The sequence below is a fragment of the Ailuropoda melanoleuca genome, chromosome 6, assembly GCF_002007445.2.
Source record: "Ailuropoda melanoleuca isolate Jingjing chromosome 6, ASM200744v2, whole genome shotgun sequence".
Lineage (NCBI taxonomy): Eukaryota > Metazoa > Chordata > Mammalia > Carnivora > Ursidae > Ailuropoda > Ailuropoda melanoleuca.
Genome location: NC_048223.1, coordinates 19,341,218 through 19,361,430, shown reverse-complemented (window position 1 = coordinate 19,361,430; position 20,213 = coordinate 19,341,218). Strand labels below are relative to the sequence as shown.

The 20,213-nt window shown below is 38.6% G+C and overlaps 1 protein-coding gene across 8 annotated transcripts in view; it reads left to right on the top strand.

The window, feature by feature from the left end:
* Positions 1-20,213, top strand: part of TBC1D5 (TBC1 domain family member 5) — a 542,532-nt gene that overhangs the window by 462,665 nt on the left and 59,654 nt on the right. For 6 of the 8 annotated variants that reach the window (XM_034662029.1, XM_034662026.1, XM_034662027.1 and 3 more), the window contains 2 exons: positions 11,085-11,350; positions 15,425-15,490. In XM_034662029.1, the coding sequence (XP_034517920.1) occupies positions 11,085-11,350; positions 15,425-15,490 (332 nt within the window). The remainder of the gene's footprint in view (positions 1-11,084; positions 11,351-15,424; positions 15,491-20,213) is intronic. The other 2 variants (XM_002915357.4, XM_019795439.2) reach the window with 1 other exon arrangement.

Below are 20,213 nucleotides of genomic sequence, written 5' to 3'. Positions count from 1 at the left end.
CTATTTTTAATGAATTATTTGGGCTTTTTTAGGAATTCTTTATGTATTCCAGAGAGGAGTCTTTGTCAGATACATGTACTACAAATATTATTCCCCAGTATGTGGCTTGTCTGTTCATTTTCTTAATGATGTCTTTCAATGATAGAAAAGTTTTATTTCATTAAAGTTTATGGATCAGTTTCTTCTTTTATGGCTAGCACATTTTGTTTCCTATCTAAGAAACCTTTGCCTCCCTTCAGTCTCCATTTTTGATGGTCCCCAAGACCACCCTGAGTTTCAGTGACTCCCTAGAAGGACTCGCAGCACTCCAGAAAGCTGTTGTACTCATGGGTTCAGTGTATTATTGCCAAAGGATACAGATTAAAATTAGGAAATGAAAAGGGTTGGAGCCTAGGAAAAACCAGGTACAAGTTTCCAATTGTCCTGTCTCAGTGAAGTGCTTAAATCTCCCAGGAACAGCCCGTGACAACACATGGTAAGTGCTGCCAGCTAGGCAGCTCACCCAAGCTTCGGTGTCCCCCAAGGGTTTTTATTATGGGTTAGTCATGTAGGCATGAAGCAATAGTGTGACTAATGTTAGCTACTTAGTCTCCAGTCCCCTCAGAGGTTGGACTGATAATAGAGTGGCACAAGACCCAGGTTGAATAAAAACAGACTTTAACCATAAATCCCATTGTAAGCATAAATGGTTTGGTGTGGCCCAAGCCCCCGTGTGTACAAGGACAGTTTTACCAGGCAGGACTTTTCAAGGTCTGGTGGTTATCTCCCAGTTGTCAACTTTGGTATGAGCAGGATTTCGGCAGCCCAGGCCTGCTGAATTAACCCTTTATTGTACAGTCTCAAAGATATTCTGTATTCTTCTAAAAGCTGTGTGGTTCTAGCATTTGTATTAAATCTGTGGTCCACCTCAAATTAATGTTTGTGTGTGGAGTGAGGTAGAGATTAAAGTCCATCTTTTTCCTTGTAGATACCCAGCTGTTCAGTACCATTTATTTAGTCTTTCCTTTCCCCGTTAAGTTAAACTGGATCCTTGGTTGAAAATCAATTGACCGTATGTATGCCTGTTTCTGGAGGTTTTATTCTTTCTCTAATACCATCGTCACTTACTCATGTACTTTTATAGCAAGTCTTGATTTTAAGTAGTCTGAGTCCTCCCGCTTTATTCCTTGTCATTATTTTGGCTATTAAAAGTCGTTTGCATTTCCATATAAATTTTAGAATAAACTTGTCAATTTCTATAGAAATTATTGGGATTTTGACTGGGATTACATTGAATCTGTAGATCAGTTTGGAAAGAACCGATACCATAATATTATTGAATTTTCTACTCCATGAACATGGGTCATCTCGTTTAGTTAGGTCTTCCAAATCTCTCAGGGTTTCATAGCTTTTAGTATATAGGTCTTATATATTTTTTTGATTAAGAGAAAATTATTTTTTTTCTGCATCTATCCTATTCCTTCCTATGCCTGTATTTTTTTTTGATGTAACTGTTTCCTTGGACTTTTCCATGGACTCACACTTTTCTTTGTATTTATTGACTCCCATACATCCTGCCTCAAAACTCTAGTAAGTGATTCTTAATATATGTTTAATTGTAGCTGCTTGCGATTTTATTTTAATTATGAAGATATATAGTGATTCTCAAAATGAGGCAAGAGAGGTGAAGAGGGCAGAATTCCCCAACATGAGGGCATCTCAGAATTATATCTTCCTTCATTCTGATGCATTTCCCTAGGCCAGAGAGTCCCTGACCCTCTAAAGACTTTGGTATCATGAACCATGGTTACTGATGGGAGAAATTTATATCCTTCAGATACACTGGGTCAGGAAATAAATTAGTTGAAAATGGTAGAGTTGAAAACTATAGAAACAGAAACCTCAGTATTTATTTCTATAGATAAACCTAGGGGAATTTAATGATTTTATACATTGTGATTAATACATAATTGCTTATTGTTTTTTATATTAGTTTGACAAATATTATGACTTACGTTCAGACCCAGTTAGGTAGGCCCCACGGTCTAGTTTATATCCAAACACATGTCAGGCCAGCCTTTTTATCCCTAGCAAGCACTACTCCTTTTGTTTCATATCACACTAACAAAAATTAAACTGCCACATGCAAAATAATCATAGCTTTTATAGCTGAAAGGAATGAATGCTTTACCTGAAAGTCCAACTTCTAAGGAATGAGTAATAGCAAACTAACTTTTATCATTTTGTTTCAATAAAGACCTATAAAATCTAGAGTTCCTTGAGATGTGGAGATTGTTTTCTAAGACAATAGAAATCTCACAATATGGCAAACAAATTTAGAATTCCATATAGATGTCTTTCATTGAAGCAAATTTGCTACTCTCAACTTTAAAGATAAAGAATTAAGAAAGGCCAAAATCAATTCATTTTATAGAATTTGAAGCCTTCAGCTCACAGAATTTGTAAGGAGAAGTACATCATAAATGTTAGCTTAGGTGTTAGAATCATCTTGAAAAGTACTATGTTGCAACCCTGACAACTGTTTTGAATTTCCAAAAAAGAATATCGATGTCTATAAACATGAAAGAAATAAATATGAATGATAATCCATTGAGGGTAGGTCAATAATGTAGATTTTTAGGAAAAATAATAGAGATGCAAAGGGAATATTGTTTCTATCCAAAAACCAAAGTCATGCATTTATATTTACTTTTTCCAACTACTCTTTGCAGTTAAGAAAGTAATTTTAAAATAAGTTCTATGGTGTTATGGTGGGGGAAAAAACGTATAGGTAGAGATGAGAAAATGATAGAAAAGGAGACTATGATACAAAAAAAGGGAGTAGGAGGAAGAATAGAGTAAAACCGAAGGACGATAAACATGGAGAGGAAGGAAGGGCAAAGAGAACAGAGTAGAAACAAAAGGTGGAGATAAGGAGGTAGGGCAAACAGATGGGCCCCTAAGTTTGAAGATGGGGTTTGGTCAGCATTCCTTAAGGGCCTAGACTACTGTATAGGCCTCTCATTTTGTCCTGTCATTTCCACAATATAATGAATGTGATGGCAGAAGCCATTTGGCAGTGCAGGTCCTAAACTCTTAGAGCTGGAAAGGGCCTTTGATCTAGTCTTGTCCCTCCCCCAGGCCAGGACAAGGAAGCCTGTGTGTCTGAAGGTGATTTTCCCATCCTTTATGCAGTTCCAGAATTGGAGCACTTACTATTTTTTTTCTCTTTCACAGTCTTTATTCTTGTAATTCTTCTCTTTCAGTTGTGATACATTTTACAAAATGTTGCCAGATTATTCATTTTAAACAAATAGAGCCTGTTAAATTATTAGAAAGGATTTCTTTTTGAACTGTTTTCTGTGACTTTTGTAACCCATTTTGTTTTTTAAAGCCACGCCATAAAGGACTGCTTTCCCCCATGGCAGCTCTCATGATATTTTAAGACTTGCTCCCTGGCTTTTTAAGCCATTCCTCTTCCAGCATAGTTGTCCTACCTCCCCACTGTTCCACTCCATTTTATAAACACCCATCTCAGTTCTGACAGAAATTAATGCCTCACCAAAAGCTGTCTGCCATAGCTGTATGGTTGGCTTCTGCAGTGTTCACCTAGTATTTCTAGTCACATGTTTATATTTACTATTAAGGGTAATATATTTTTACTATATACAGATACCATATTTACTTCTGAAGGATAATTTCACAGGGTACCCAATTCTAGGTTGGTGGGTTTTTTCTCTCTCAGTATTTTAAATTTTCACTCTTGCCTGCATGGTTTCTAAGAAGTTGGTTATCTTTGCTTTTGCATAGGTAAGATTTATTTTTTCTTCTGGTTTCTTTCAGGATTTATTTCTTTATCTGTGATTTTCTGTAGTTTAAAAATGATATGACAGAGTATACTTTTTTTGGCATTTACCCTGCCTGGTGTTCTCTGAACTTTCTGGGTCTGTGGTTTGGTGTCTGACACTAATTTGGGGAGATTCTTAGGTGTTATTGTTTCAAATCATTCTTTTCTCTGCCTCTTCTCCTCTGGCATTCCCATTATGCATACATTACACCTTTTATAATTGTCCCACAGTTCTTGGATATTCTGTTCTGGTATTTTTCTGTCGTTTTTGTGTTTGCTTTTCAATTTGGGGAATTTCTGTTAAAACATCCTCAACCTCATAAGTGTGTATAGTCTCTTTCCTCAGCTGTAGACTGTCTGCTAATAAGCCCAACAAAGACATTCTTCATTTCTGTTGTAGTACTTTTTATCTCCATTATTTCTGTTCTTTTTCTTTCTTAGAACTCTTTACTTACATTTCCCATCTGTTCGTGCATGTTGTCTACTTTATCTATTAGAGCCCTTAGCATTCTAATCATAGTTGGTTTAAATTCCCACTGAGGGGCGCCTGGGTGGCACAGCGGTTAAGCGTCTGCCTTCGGCTCAGGGCGTGATCCCGGCGTTATGGGATCGAGCCCCACATCAGGCTCGTCTGTTATGAGCCTGCTTCTTCCTCTCCCACTCCCCCTGCTTGTATTCCCTCTCTCACTGGCTGTCTCTATCTGTCGAATAAATAAATAAAAAAAATTAAAAAAAAAATTCCCACTGATAATTCCAACATCCCTGCTGTATCTGAGTCTGGTTCTGGTGCTTGCTCTGTCGCTTTAAACTGTGTCTTTTTATTTTTTTATTAAGTCTTATGATTTTTTTTTCATAGTTGGATATAATGTAGTGGGTAAAAGTAACTGCTATATGTAGACTTCTAGTGATGTGATAAGGTGTGGGAGGAGAGGAAAATTCTGTAGTCCTATGAACAGGTCTCAGGCTTTTCGTGAACCGGTGCCTTCAGACTGAACATCACACGTGCCTCTTACCCCCCCTCCCCAACTTAGGTAGGACAGGGTGGCTAGAGGGGTTTGGGGTTGGGTGTTTCCCTTCCCTTAGGTCAGTTAGGCTCTGATAAAACCTAAGCAGGTTAGACTTTGGTTAAATAGTTTCTCCTGAAGGCAGACAATGTTAAGAAAAACAGAATGCTCAGGTGTATTTCAGACTGGTTCCTTTCCATTCCACCTGTTGTACGCACAGTTCTTCTCTCATATTCACCATGAAAGTCTGGTAGAGCTCCAAGAGGTAAACTCAGAAGTGTGGGCTGCCCCCTGTGTGACCGGGTGCCCTTGGAGTTGTTAATCTGCCCAGTTTGTTGACACTGAGCCCCCTAGTAATTTGTCAGTTGCACTTTAGATTTCCCTACTCCAGCTCTGCTTCCTGTGGGTTTCTGCTCTAGTAAATCCTGATGCTCTGTAGTCTCCTGCCACTCTAATTTGGGGACAGCAGTTTGCCTGTGACCTCACTTCTCTCAGGGGTCTAAGAAAAATTTGTTGATTTTTTTTTTCAGTCCAGCTTTTTCTGGTTGTTAGGACAGCGCGGAAACTTCTAAGCTTCTTACATGCCAGACTAGAAACTAGACATTCACTCATTTAATATTAGTGCAGGCTAAGAATCTTGCTTTTCTCCAGCAGTGTTCTGTGGGCTCATGTTAGCCTTATAGACCAAACTAAGACACTAATGTTTGGGAGTCTGTTTTTTAATATGAACTCATGTTAATCCATGCCTCTCTATTCTGTGTGGAATTCATAGTTGTAAAAAGGTTAACCTAAGTGCTTAAGCTTTTATTTCTCTTTGTTAAATTTTATCTGTTTAACTTGTGCTGTCCTGTGGAGAGTATTTTAAATTTTGATTTTTGTGTCTCAGATTCAATAAGCAAAGTTCTCTTTCCTCAAGTCACAAAATTACAGAATTTTCTATCTAAAAGGGACCCAAAATATCATAGAATTCAGCCTCTATGTTTAAAGATAAGGAAACTTCCGTCCAGAGAGCAGCTACACAGCTCTCCCCAGTTGTGCAGCTTGCTGATAGAAGGAAGATTATGACCTTAATAAAAGGACTGGTGAGCAGAGCAGGTCTGTTAACCAAGTGTGAGACAAATGTCATCACCAGAAGGCCTTGCTGGCTGCTAGAACATTCAGCAATAAACCTGAGGTACAGCTCTCCAACTATAACTGGACACACATTTATCCTCCATTATATCCCACTGGCATTGACATATCTTGATAAATCAGACAGACTTTAACACTTCAGATAAGAAATAAAGTTGCCTTAGAATGACTTGTTTTTAGTGAACCATACAGCTACTTGTAATAAACTACAACCATTCCAAGTAATTAGTAAAAAAAAAAAAAAAAAAAAAAATGGAATAAGCCAGTCTGTTTTCCAGTTGGTGGTTTCTACAATCCTTTTGAAAAATTAGAACATTCCCCCTACTTCCACTGTTTTGATATTTCTATTTTTATTCAATAAAACAAAACAGGTGTTATATTTAAACACAAACAAACCCAACCATCTGAAATTTTAAAATGTATCTAAATAACAGTTGAGCCAATGGGCCATTAGAAAATGTGTGGGAGGGGCACCTGGGTGGCACAGCGGTTAAGCGTCTGCCTTCAGCTCAGGGCGTGATCCCGGCATTATGGGATCGAGCCCCACATCGGGCTCCTCCGCTATGAGCCTGCTTCTTCCTCTCCCATTCCCCCTGTTTGTGTTCCCTCTCTCGCTGGCTGTCTCTATCTCTGTCGAATAAATAAATAAAATCTTTAAAAAAACATAAAAAGAAAATGTGTGGGAGAAACTTTGATGCTATTGCTATAATCAGAGGCAAATGTATAGCTTTAAATGCTTTTATTGGGAAAGAAAGGGGATGAATAAGTGAATGAGTGGATGAATGAATGAATAAACCAAGCATTCGACCTTTGGGAACACAAGAAAGGAAATAACAAGGAAAATATACAGTATAGAGAAAAATAAATACAGATAAATAGAAAACTCTTTGAAAAAAATATAAACAAGCATGTAACAAAACTTTATCACAAAAGGGGTGAAATAAACAAATATTAGACACTAAATATCAGACCCTAAAAATAAATCCATAGATAGGAAAAAGCCTGGGGTGGTGTCAAAGTTTGGATAACAGGAAAGGAAAATCTCCACAGTTGTGGAAAGTTTTTACATAGGTAATCATGTGATAATGTTTTTAGTTAGTTTGTTTGTTTGTTTAAGCTTAGAAAAGTTTTAGAAGTTGAAAAAAACAGGTCATGACTCTGACAATTAAGAAGGCACTAGAGACACTAGAAGTTCTTTCGTTAGAGTATGCGTCAGAAAGCCAGGCTACAAGAGATCAAGTGGGTAGAAAGAGGCAACAAGAACCACCCATTTTTAGAATTTTAGAAACTGATCCAAAGGGGCCCAACAGTGAAGCCAGATTGGGTTCTGATATAGGTGTTTTGAGGTTTCTTGAATCTTGAGAAAAATGCCCCATTCCTACTGATTTAACCTGCTAAATGCGGTTGTGCTAAAAGTAGGGTCTTGGCAACAATTTTAAAACAAGCCCTCCTAGATGGTACTATTTTTATTGTTCTTTAATAATAGTATTTATTAGATAGTAATAATGAAAGACTGATTACACAAAATTAGTTATTCATTAGATTTGTTTAATGTCTTGTTAACTCAAGAGTCCTCTTACTATTTGTTTCAACACTGTTGACACATTGCACTCCATTGTTAGTCCAACCCAGTACTGGATGTCCATCAGATCTCTGACAGCTGCATTAATTTTCATTAATTTAGCACATATGACTTAATAGTGTACATCACAGCCAGTAATAATTCTTGCAAACTGATTACGATTTCTTATAAAGAATGCTGCTACTGATATTTAAGATCTATGTTAGCTACCTTTGGCCAAAAAATTGTCATCCTGCAAAACAAACAGACTGTGGGTAGTGTGCTTTCCCTAGAAGTATATGGTTTATAATTGTTTATATCTGAAAAGATGTAGAGTCAACCTTCAGTAGTTGCTTTGAAAAGAAAATATTCTTCTGGAAGCAATGGGCAGTGGATGAGGGGGAAGTTGGTTGAAAACAAAAAATATTCAAAAAAGGAAAACAGTATTCATCCCCTTTTAAGAGCTATTCAGATGAAAAATTGCTCGGCATGAGCTTGATCTATATGTTTTTTTGTGGTTATTAGTAGTAATGAAGATGCATTAACCATATTCTCTTGATAATGCTCTAGCAGTTTCTTAGTACTTTTATCAACATATAAATTTTACAGCTGGCAGTGTGGGAATTTGACTAGTACATTTTTGTTTATAAAAAAGGGTAACACCATTATAACTTCTTCATATCTGTGAATTATGAATCTTGCAAACAAGCAAAACTAAAATGTAGTAGAACTTTGATATCATGATAGCTCTTCTTCCTACTGCCGCACACAAGAAATGCGAATGCACACAGGCTGCTGAGCAGAATAGTGTCAGAGGTGAATGCCTTACTTAATCCACAGCTTGGGAGTTCTTTTCATTCATTCTTTTTTCAATAAACATGTATTGAGCGCCTTCTCTGTTGCAAGCTGTAGCATCTGTAAATTGAGAATGCTGTACTTCATTAGGAAGCAGCTGGAAACTGGAAGTGAGTGGTGCATAATCACTATATATCCTTATCTCCATTAGGAAATGTTATTTTCAATAATTTTTGGAAGGGCATTAAATAGCTCAGTTCTTTAAAGATAAAACTTGATGCAAAAAGAATCATTTGAAAAATGATTTTTTCACCTTTCATTGAGTTGTAAATGAATAGCTTTTTCTCTTATAAAGCTGAATTCCAGGTTTTAAATTTGATTTGTCCTATCTCCAAAGTAATGTAAGTCTCCAATACCTAGCCCATAATATTAGCTAGTACCACTAGAGAAAAACTTTATGAAAGGAGGAAGCGTAGTGTTCTTTTTATTACAGAACTATGGATCAGTTCTGTCTTAGAGCTATATCTATCAATGCCAAAGATACAGCTGTTATTTAAACATAAAATTACTACATAAGAGCTGCCAGGTAGATCTGAGAGAAGGAAGTGATAGTAAAATTCAAGTTAACTCCAATCAAGTAAATTTATCCCTCTAAACTTGATTTTTATTTTCTACTTTTCTGGGAAAAAAAAACAAAATGAGAGAAAATAAGTTTCTATTAATGATTGGGGCAATAAAAATACAAACTTTGGTACTGTCCTGGAATTGGACTACCTCCTGCAATTAAAATAATTTATAATCATATCTGGTCTTCAAGATAATATCCCTGAGATACTTCAGGATTATGAATCATCTGGGACGTAGTCATTCAGTAGTCATTCCGTTAACAAATGTTTACTGTGTCCTCTGTTTGCCGGACAGTGGTAACACAGATGCTGGCACAGCGTGGCGGCCGAGCGAGGAAGTGTGTGAGGAAAGGGCCGCTTAGGGAGTTCGCCGCTGCTGAGGGGAGGATGGAGTAAGAGTGGGCGGACGGTTCTGCAACATGGAGGTCACTGGGGACGGGGAGGAGAGGCTTCTGAGCAATGGCAAGGAGGCCACAACCAGACCATAGTGGGCTTGGGACCAAAGAAGCGGAAGTAGCACGTAAGACAGCTTTTTGAAAAAATATGTTGTGAGGAGGGAGAGAAGTGGGATGGTTAACTAGAGAAGAATGAGGGTTCAAAGTATAAGCTTGTGTGGGTGATGCGCATGTATGCGCATGCACAAGCTCACAGACACACACACACACATACACATACACACACCATGGTTGTATGCTAATGGGAATGATACATAGAGAAGGAGAAAATGATGATTCAGGAGAGGGAAGTGCAGGGGCAACAATCTGGAAAGATCAGAGGATAGGATCCAAAGCACAAATAGAGAGGCTGGTCATGGCTAGCAGCAGGGACTCCTCACTGTAAGGGTGGAAAGACTTAGACTACAGGTAGGTGCAGCTGCCTTTTAACAAATATTTATATTTATATATATTTACAAAACATCTGCTATATGCTAGGCAATGGCAGTGTAGCAGAGAGACAAAAATCCTTGTCTTCATGAAACTTTCATTTGAATGGGAATTGGAGGAGATGGACAAATAATAACCCATCAAGTAAAATAGACGGTATGTCAGAAGATGCAAAGTGCCACCAAGAAAAGTAAAACGGGGGCACTTGGGTGGCTCAGTCATGATCCAGTCTGCCTTTGGCTCAGGTCATGATCCTGGGGTCCTAGGACAGAGCCCTGCATCAGGCTCTCTGCTCAGCAGGCAGTCTGCTTCTCCCTCCCCCTCCCCCCTTCACCCCGCCCCGCTTGTGCTCTCTCTTTCTCTCTCTCAAATAAATAAGAAAAAAAAAGTAAAGCAGGGCAGTGGGAAAGGAGGATATGGACAGCCAGGGCTGGTCAGGGTGGTGAAGGTGGATTGCAATTCTCAGGTACTAGGCGATTCTATATAACTTTTATTGAATTTATTTCATGATTCCCAGACACATTTTTTTTTTCAAAATCAGATTAAATGTGGCCTAGTACCCACATGTCAGGGCTTGTGGGAAGTCTCCTGTCTGCTTTGTTTCATAGGTGCCGCCTTCCCAGCCCTGCACCTCTGCTTTAGAGTCCTCATCACAGGTTTTAACCTTGCTTCATTAATGTGATTATATATTTCTTCCCTACCAGACTGGAAACTCCAAGAGGGGAACTATGTTCTGAACAATTGCATCCCAGAACCTAGCACAGTATTCATACAACATAGGTCCCATTTGTTGAATGAATGAATGAATGAAAAGTAAAAAGACCCGGGGCGCCTGGGTGGCACAGCGGTTAAGCATCTGCCTTCGGCTCAGGGCGTGATCCCGGCGTTATGGGATCGAGCCACATCAGGCTCCTCCGCTATGAAGCCTGCTTCTTCCTCTCCCACTTCCCCTGCTTGTGTTCCCTCTCTCACTGGCTATCTCTATCTCTGTCGAATAAATAAATAAAATCTTTAAAAAAAAGAAAAAGAAAAAAGAAAAGTAAACAGACCTTTTTCCATATGCTACCTCTTGAAGAATCTTGTTGTTTTATTATTCTGTGATCACTTTTAAGTTCTCACTTCTCACTTTGTATAGCTGATCTAGTAAATGGCCTTTTTCAAAGCAGGTAAGATATATTTTTATACCAATGGAATATGTGAAATAGGGTTGTCCTCTAACTTAGGTGATGTTTCTCCACCTAATTTTTTTTTTTACAGGACCAATGCCAAAGGTGCTCCCCTGAATATAAATAAGGTCTCTAATAGCCTGATTAATTTTGGAAGAAAGTTGATTTCTCCAGCAATGACCGCCCCAGGCAGCGCGGGTGGCCCTGTACCAGCAGGTGGTAGTGGCAGCTCTTCCACTGCTGTGGTTCCCGCCAGGACCTTAGCAGAGGTCCCCAGGCATCATTTGCAGCAGCAGCAGCAGCAGCAGCAGCAGAGACTGATGAAATCAGAAAGCATGCCCGTGCAGTTGAACAAAGGTAAGGAAAAAATACCAATAAATCTGAAGACAGGATTTCCTCACTTGCCTATGAGGAACCAACTTCTGAGAAATAGAAATTAATGCGAAACTTAATTGTAAAAAGTCTGTTGTATTAGATCCTTTTTAAGTTGGAACATCAGATACTATATTGTTCTTAATAGGAACATGTTATGAGGTAATTTGTTAAGGTGTTTCTTTAACACATCCTAGTATACTTGCATTTGAATGCCATGGATGCCCATAGAGTACGGCACAAACTCTCACAACGCGGGACTTGAAAGCAGTTGACTGTGATCCTGCTAATGTGTGTCATGATGCTTCTGGCTAGAAGAGGATCGGAAATGAGAAGTTCCAACAGCATGGGCTTTACCAGTCAGTAGCGTTCCTCCACGCTGTTGGTATTGGCGAAAGCATGCCCCTAGGCTTGCCGCCGTTCATCCAGCTGCTGTACCCCTGAGGAAGATCAACTAGACCCTTATGGGGGGGCAGGGTGGCAGGGGGGAAAAGTAAACAGAACCGCAAGCAGCCAAAATAAGGGAGTCTACACAGTAAGATTTAGGGCTGTAGAATGTCAGAGCAAAGGAAACGTGGGAGACCACATCATCCCAAGTTGTCATCCGAGAGTGAGGGCATGGCTGGCGCTGCAGAGAGTGACAGCCTTGCTGCCTGGCGCAGGCACATTTTCTGTCATGGCCTTTGCGGTGCTTCATCTCCCACATGTATTTTACTCATAAGACAGCCCTTCAGGTTCTTACCCAGAACCTTTATGCTCTTATTTTCCATGATTTACAGAGAGCTATGTATTAAGTACCCCTATTCATAGCAGATTAGAAACAGCTGCATTTATTTTTAGTGGTGGGACTCTGCTATCTATACTATAGAAGCAGGAAATAGTAACGTGATGGCAGAAGATCTACAAAATTCAATCCTAAGACCTCACAAAGCACAGAGTCTGTGGCCATTTAGTGTCAGGACAGATATCCTGACCCGTGCCTCATTCATGTCTTAAAGGGATCCCTTGTTGTAGCCATGTTCAGTAACTGGTATTGAGAATAACCATGGTGCTATTGGGTGAGTACAAAGACCTTAAACCATGTTCCATATACTCTGTTTAAGAAGATTGTGTCCAAAATTATTAAAAATTTTAAATTGTTGGCATTTCAACTGGTAAACTTAAATTAAATGAACTTTATTCCCCAATGGCACAAAATAATGAGTATTATTCAATAATGAGTATATGCGTATTCTTCCATTATATGGTGTTATCTGTTATTCCCTATAGGAAGTATTAGACTTTATATAGTTAGTATATAAGTTTCTATTAAAATATTCAGTTTGCCTTACATCAGATTATCTTGTTTAAAACTACATTGTTTTCTTTTTAATGTAGATGATTTAAAGAAAAGAGGACTTCAGATCATTAACACATTGTAAATGTATTTTAATGCCAGGAAACATGCCCACATTCAGAATGGAAATGAATATTATTTTGTATATTTCTTAATTGTACTGTTTTATTGTTCTAACCAAATATGATTTCAGTATTGCTTTGATAAGAAGCCATAGTCAGTAGTAATTCTAACTGATGGCAGGCAAATGAGTCAGAGAATCTCTTAATGCTGTAGCTTAAATTTTCTGAGGAACCAAGCCAAATGACTGTAGAAGTATAAAGTTGTATCTCTAAGGAAATGTCAAGTATTAATATCACAGTAAGTGAGAAAGGAAGTGCATGAGGATGGAACAATTGATGAGAAGGAAGTCCCCAGTTACAAGGAGACAGCAGAGCACTTAAGCAAAGTATTTGGAACATGAGTATCACTAGGGCATCTTGTAACTGATCCCTGTGCTGACAGAAAGTCTCCTTGTTTGGCAGCTCTTCTTTTTATTTCTGGTTCGTTCTTCTCACGTCAATCGTGAAAAGCTTGTCTACCTTCATCTTAAAGATAAATATCCCTGCAAATGCCCCTCCCTGCATAAAGGGAATGAGTGAAACAGAGTAAAAGGCAGAGAGAGCAGGTGATGCCCGTAGAAGCCGGTATAGGTTGCTGCTCTTCCCTCATTGACTCACCCATGAAGTGAACTGTAAGCACAGTCCAGAAGGCTTCTGACCACTTGCTTCCTCACCCTGAAGTAAGAGGTTTGTACTGCCCCCGGGGGACAGGGGGGGTCTCCCAGCTCCAAACAGCTATCAAGATGTGTTTGTTAACTCTACAAGGAAAAGTACTTCTCCAACATTAGTTCTTTATGCAGGATACAAGTATCCTGCTGTGCTGTGACAGTGACAAATCTGCAAGGGTGTCCCCTGGTCCCAGAGATGGGTGAGCACAGTCTGCAGCCTGTCAGGAGGCTTGTGTTGGAATATGACTTCTAACGATCTCACAACAGTCTTCTACTTGGTGCCTTTGAGGAGGGAGAACCAATCAGCCCTTTTAGTGTACTCTGCTGGGAAGTTTGGAAGTTGCTTGGAAAAATGGTTTCTTTCTAAAAATGAAAATGCTTATAGTCTTCATAGGTTAGTTAGCTCTTGATGATTTGTGCTTATATAGGGGAACAGTTGTATTGGAAACCCAAAATTCACATGTATGTTGCTGGAAATGCAAACTCTAGTTTGTATATGTCTTGGAAACAGGGTCATGAAAGAAAGAAGAGGGAGCACAAATGTTCCTCCGTAATTTTTCTGGTGGTATTTAATATTAAAATGAGTTTTCGGTCTCTAAATATACACTAATAGGTGATCCAGAAGCAGCAGAGAAAAATGAGTAGCAAGCATAGAATTGAAAATCTCCTCCAAATACATAGAAAATAGACACTTCATTTATCAGTGAACAGAGAGTTAACTATATTATGAAGATTCAGGACCTGATAAATTCTGCTAAAAGCTGCTTATTGCTGTTTGGAGTGTGTACCTATTTATAGATTTTATTTCAGTTACAGGAGATACAGATATATAGAATGTATGTACTGTTAATTGATGGAGACGATGTGATTACAACCCAGTAATTTCCAGATGAGCTGGCTGTGCTGTCAGTTACAATTGTAGCAAGTGGTCAAGGCACTGAGGGTAGGTTACGTAATTCAAAAATTGATTTTTTTACTGTTGTATAAAAGCTACAAGGGAAGGAAGTCTGTTAATCCTACATCATCAAACATGGAAAATATGGTGTCTTTTAAGAAGGCTTGGTTTTTAGCTCGTTGACTTCAAAATAGCTTAGGCCTTCAGATGCTGCGAGGCTGATTCTGTTGACAGTGACTGTGCCTGGTGTTGAAATTGGTCATCCAGGAAGGAAATCAGAGAACCAAAAAGTCTTCCTTCTCAATGGCAGTGTACCCAAGTTCTTCAAGGATTTCTTGTTGTGCTCCTTTTCCTTTCTTTCCTATATTTTTTAAAATGCACTCCCTTTCTCCCCATTTCCTTTGAAGTCGAACACTTCTTTATTTTGAGCATTTCCCATAGGTCCAATTTGTGAATGAAATCTTGCCTATAATAAGTATATCAAGTTTAAAGGGTGTGCAGTTCACAGATTTATTTTTACATGTTGACATTTGTAAGTACATGTGGTAACTTACGAAATCTTTTCAATACTTACTATGAAATTAGAGCTTGTTTAGGTATTTATCTTATCACTGAAGCAATTGGTTTCAAGTTTAGTTAAAAATAATTTCTGTTCCAGGAGGAAATCAGCTTCAAAAGAGTGCTGCTTCTTGATAAATGCATATAACTTACTTTTGCATTAAAAATTTTTTTAAAGAAAGAAAATATTATACCACCCTACTATTTCTAGCATAATGAAATCTCAGGAAAATCTTTTGATCGCTCAGGTTATCCTCTGCTTTAGACTAGGGACAACTTGTTGTTTTTTCCTTGAAGAAAAACATGCAGAAGCTTTTGAGGGAACACTTTTTAAAAATGATTACCTTTAAAAAATATTTTATATTAATTTTTCTGAGATTGTATTTTGTTTTACTGTACTTTTAGTAATTAGATTGATAAAAGTATTAAGTATGAAAAAAAGTAAAGTTGATTTTTTTTCCTTTTTAATGAAATCTAATTATTTTTTCTTATGAAATCCAGGCGATGTAGTTACAGGAAGCGATGCTCAGGTTTCTGTTCCTGTCCAGACTCTAACTGACCTCCAAGGTACAGTTACCACGGCAACGTAGTATCTCTCTTTGCCTGCAGTATTATCATTGCCTACTCCAAAATTCCATTTTTCTTTTTGCCCGCCCTCCATTCATGCTGTTGATCAGTTCACTACCATTGTTCAGCCACTGAGTGGCACTGTTGTTCAGAACAAAAGTCCCCTCTCATGTCATACCTTGGTGATGCCAAATCTGGCTGTGATGTGGGTTTTCTATGAAGTTTGCACAAGCCTCTTTTCTTGCAAAATATGGTCACTCTATATTTTGTGGTTATTTTAGTGCTACGCTTCATTTGGAAGGTCACACTGAGGTGTTCTTTGTGTTGCATAGTTGCTTTGTGCCGGTATTTAACACATCAGTTCTGAGAGAAAATGACTTATATGCAGTTTGGATGCATATTATTATATGTATTAGCCAGAAATACTTCCTATATTTTACCTAAAAGAATTGTAACTTGACTTTGAAATAATTGTTTAAGTACAGGCCTTGTATTAAAAAAAAAAAAGTACAGGCTTTGTATTATGAATCTTATTAACAGAATCAAAGTCCAGTGTGACAGAACTCTGTGTGTAGTAATTGGCAATGATTTAAAATAAAAAGATCACATTTAAATACCATAGCCCTTTGTTCAAAATCTAGAGAAAAGGTTTTTTTCAGGAATACAAAATAATAGTAATTCACATTTAGCACCTCCTGTGGAACATTTAAATGTGTAAATATTGAAGCTTGCATTCATCTTTTATTATATAATCTTTTAGATAAAATATGCTACAAAGAGGATTTCTATATTAAGTGGAAGCCTAGACTACCTTTAAGAATCTCCCATTCAGGGGCGCCTGGGTGGGTCAGTTGGTTAAGCGTCTGCCTTCGGCTCAGGTCATGATCCCAGGGTCCTGGGATTGAGTGCCGCATCAGGCTCCCTGCTCAGCGGAGAGCCTGCTTCTCCCTCTGCCTGCTGCTCCTCCTGCCAGTGTTCTTTTTCTCCCTCTCTGACAAATAAATAAATAAAAATCTTTGGGGGAAAAAAAAAGAATCTCCCATTCAAATTCAGATTAAAAAATAGGAGTATTAATTAAAATCCGTGATCACCCTTGCCTTAATTTAAAATATCCACATAATACAGTCATGCTACTAGTATTAAAATGCTGTTCTAATAATGATATGTCTTCGTAATATCTGTACTTTTTAATAAATTAACAGAAAACATTACATTGTGATTAGAAGGATGAGTGGTATATCAGCTTAACTTCTTAAAAAAATACTGTGGCAATAGAAGGATATGATCTTCTATATATAATTCTGTTTCACAGGTACAGTTTCTGGTGATATTTGGTAACTGAACCAGTTGACCTTTAAGGGCTTTTTGAGCTTGGGGATTGCATGGAGAGCTGCTGTTTACTTTTCTTAGTATCTAAGTGAGCTATATAATGAAGGAGTGCAGTAGGGTGGACCAAAAAAAAGGCACATAACTTCCAGATGATTTCTCTTAAACCTTGTCAGTTATTGTGCTTAAATGAATAATACTGTGATCATCTGATATGGTGAGAATTCACAAGACTTAAAATTTGTTTCCCGAAATTAAAATCTGACCCCCCCCAGAGGGCGGGCTCCCTGCTCAGCAGGGAGTCTGCTTCTCCTTCTCCCTCTGCCCCTCCCCCCCCAACAAACAAAAAAATCTGGGCCCCCCCAGGCAACTTTTTAACAAGTGTTTTGGTATCCCAAAGTTAGTTTCAAGTTAGCAAAGTAGATCTTTGGCTGTGGAATCTCAGTTTATACCTATGGAAAGAGAAAGTTAAAGGTTGTCTGGCTTACTCTCACTTCTGCTTCTATGCTATTGCTCTGTCCATTTTTTCCTACAGACCAGAGCCACAGGAACAGTTTGGTTTTTTAATAGCATCTTAAAGAGGGGGTTATATCATTGTGCTCAGATCACTTGTGTTATATAGGTAGGATCATCTTCTTCATCTGTTCACCCAGTATTTGTTCAGTGCTTACTGTGTGCCAGACTCTGTTCTCTTGGCTTTCCCTGCAGCTTTACCGTGTTGCTGGGGCATCAGCCTGTGCGTTAGATGGCGTAGGCAAGCATACACAGTCAGGAACCAGCTCTTTTTCTGGATACCCAGCTCAGAATTCCTCCTGCCTGCGGTGCCCCGACAGAGATTGTATCCGCCTGATAGAGAAGGTTCAAGCTGCTTTATGAGACCTGAAGCCCAGCTAAAAGCTTTCAGTCTGCTTGATGATTGTGACAAGGATGATAAGAAAATGAGACAATGCCTGCCCTGATTTGGAGAAGTCACTTTGTGTTTTCCTCAGCACACTTCCTACAGAGTGTCGAAAAGCAAGGGGAAGTAGAAGTCAACCAAAATAGTTTGTGGTGGCAACAAACAACTTTCTAACAATCTGTGCTTAATAGGATCAGTAATATTACGAGCTGGAGAACTTCAGAGGTGCCACACCCATTGTACTCCCCTATATAATATTTTAAGCGTAGATAGACTTGTAAGGGAAATAAAACTATCAGACTTTCCCAGGTACCTTTTTTCAAAGCAATGGAGCGTATTTCAAGAAATGAAGTAAATATCAATACTTTCAGTGATTCTTTGATTATATATTTTCGTGAGATTTTATATTTGTGTCTTTGCCTTTAAACACACAATTGTATGGGCTTTATTTATTTTTTTTTTAAGGGAAACGCTGACTATTTAAGTCAATAAATAGTGTTTGCAAGATTATTGAGAAGTTCCATTTTATATCTCTCAGTGCAGGTTGTAGTCATAAAATATGTGCCATGGGAGAATTTGTTTGTGAAGACTTAACTCAAAGAGTTTCTTGTAAATTACTTTTAGAAATTGCCCGCCTACCCCAGAAACTTTTTCCAAGAGATATTTAGGAACCACAAAGTTTTAAAATATGGGTACACGCAAGCACACACACACACACAGACATTACTTCCAAAGAGAATTTAGAATTTCCAACAACAGAAGTATACAAGTATTATCACTTAATGGACCATTAAGAAAGAAATTTCAGTTTCTTAAGTTATTGCCATAGGCGTTTTTAATATTTATACTTGTGTGTACATATTTATGTTGCGGATATGAATATACATACGTACATGCACACATAGATATCATTGTAGAGCGTTTGTCAGGTTGTTTTTAAAAATAAAAAAGGGAGAAAAAGATCTCCATGCCCAGATAACCATCATTGACATTCTTTTTTTTTTAAGGGGGGGAGGGGCAGATGGAGAGGGAGAGAGGGAGAGAGAGAGAATCTTAAGCAGGCTCCACCCCCGGTGTGGAGCCTGACATGCGGCTGGATCTCACAACCCTGAGATCATGACCTGGGCTGAAAACAAAAGTCAGACACTTAACCAACTGAGCCATCCCGGCGCCCCCCACTGATGATATTCTTAAGGTAAAACTAAAACATATAACATTAGACCGTCCCAATTAATTAAAGCCATTACGTAGAAAAAACCCTCTCTTTACTCCTCGCACTTGTTTCTGCCAACCCATTTCCCTAAGAGTAACCATTGTTAAGTTTTTTGTAATTCCTTCTGGGAAAAAAAAAGAGATTTTAAACGGAGGAGTAACGTGTAAGTCACATTAGCACAATAACAGCTCACATGTCTGGAGATGACTCCCCTCTGGACCTTCAAGAACAAAGCACTAACAGAAATGCCTCAGTGCAGATGACAAGCAACAGATTAGTAGAACAACGAAAAGAGAGGCCAGTTAACTAGAGTAGAACATAGTAATAGTAAGACGAAGAGTTCCTACTCACAGGAGTGAGAAGAGAGACTGAGAAACCAAACGTGAATGACCCTATGTTGGCCACTCTCCTTCTTGATGAGAAATGATAGTTGTGAAGCAGGACAAATAGTTCCATTATGTTCTGGATAATCACTTTAAGAAGGCTGAGAAACATATGATATGTAAAACAAATTATGCATCAGTTAGCTAGAAAATGCATTTTTGTAGAACATTTTTTTCCAGAAGACATCGAGTAAATGAGTATTTGGACCGAGAACAAGGGCAAAATTTGCCCTTTGCTTTCAAAAGACCTCATTCCATTTTTCTTTAACTTTAGGTCATATGTACTACAGCCCACCTGGCACAGCCCTTATTTGGGGAGGGGGGAGTGCAGCTTTGCCCAGCATGGGCTCTCAGTTGGGTCTGCGTTTAAATTCTTCCTCCATCACTGCCCTGCTGGATGATGTAGGGAGGTTACATACCCTCTTGTCTGGGAAGAAAAAAAATAAAAGGACAACTGCTTCAGGGCGGGACATTGGAAATTACCACAGCACCTGTCCCACAGTAAGCACTCAACAGTACTGCCTGCTCAGCTGGGAGTGATGATGGTGGCACTATTATGTTTTTTTCAAATACCTCTGGTTTTCAGAATCAAATTATGGAAGAGCCAACTCAACACCTCTGTCTTTCCTTTTTTTAATCATTACTTCTGATATCTTGTATCCACATTGTTGCATGTGGGCACATCCAACAGTGCTTGGACTCTGTGGTCAGGCTACAGCAGGTCTATCCCAGGGGCTTCAGGTGCAGCCTGCTTCCACTCACTGTCCTGTGACAGCAAGATATATGTTTTTAATGTGTAAACATCAGTCTTCTTGCTGTCTGTCATTCAAGTCTGTGAGGTGACAAAATGTCACCAGATAGGGACCAGATGTATCTCATTTTCTCCTGGGTCATTGAATAAAG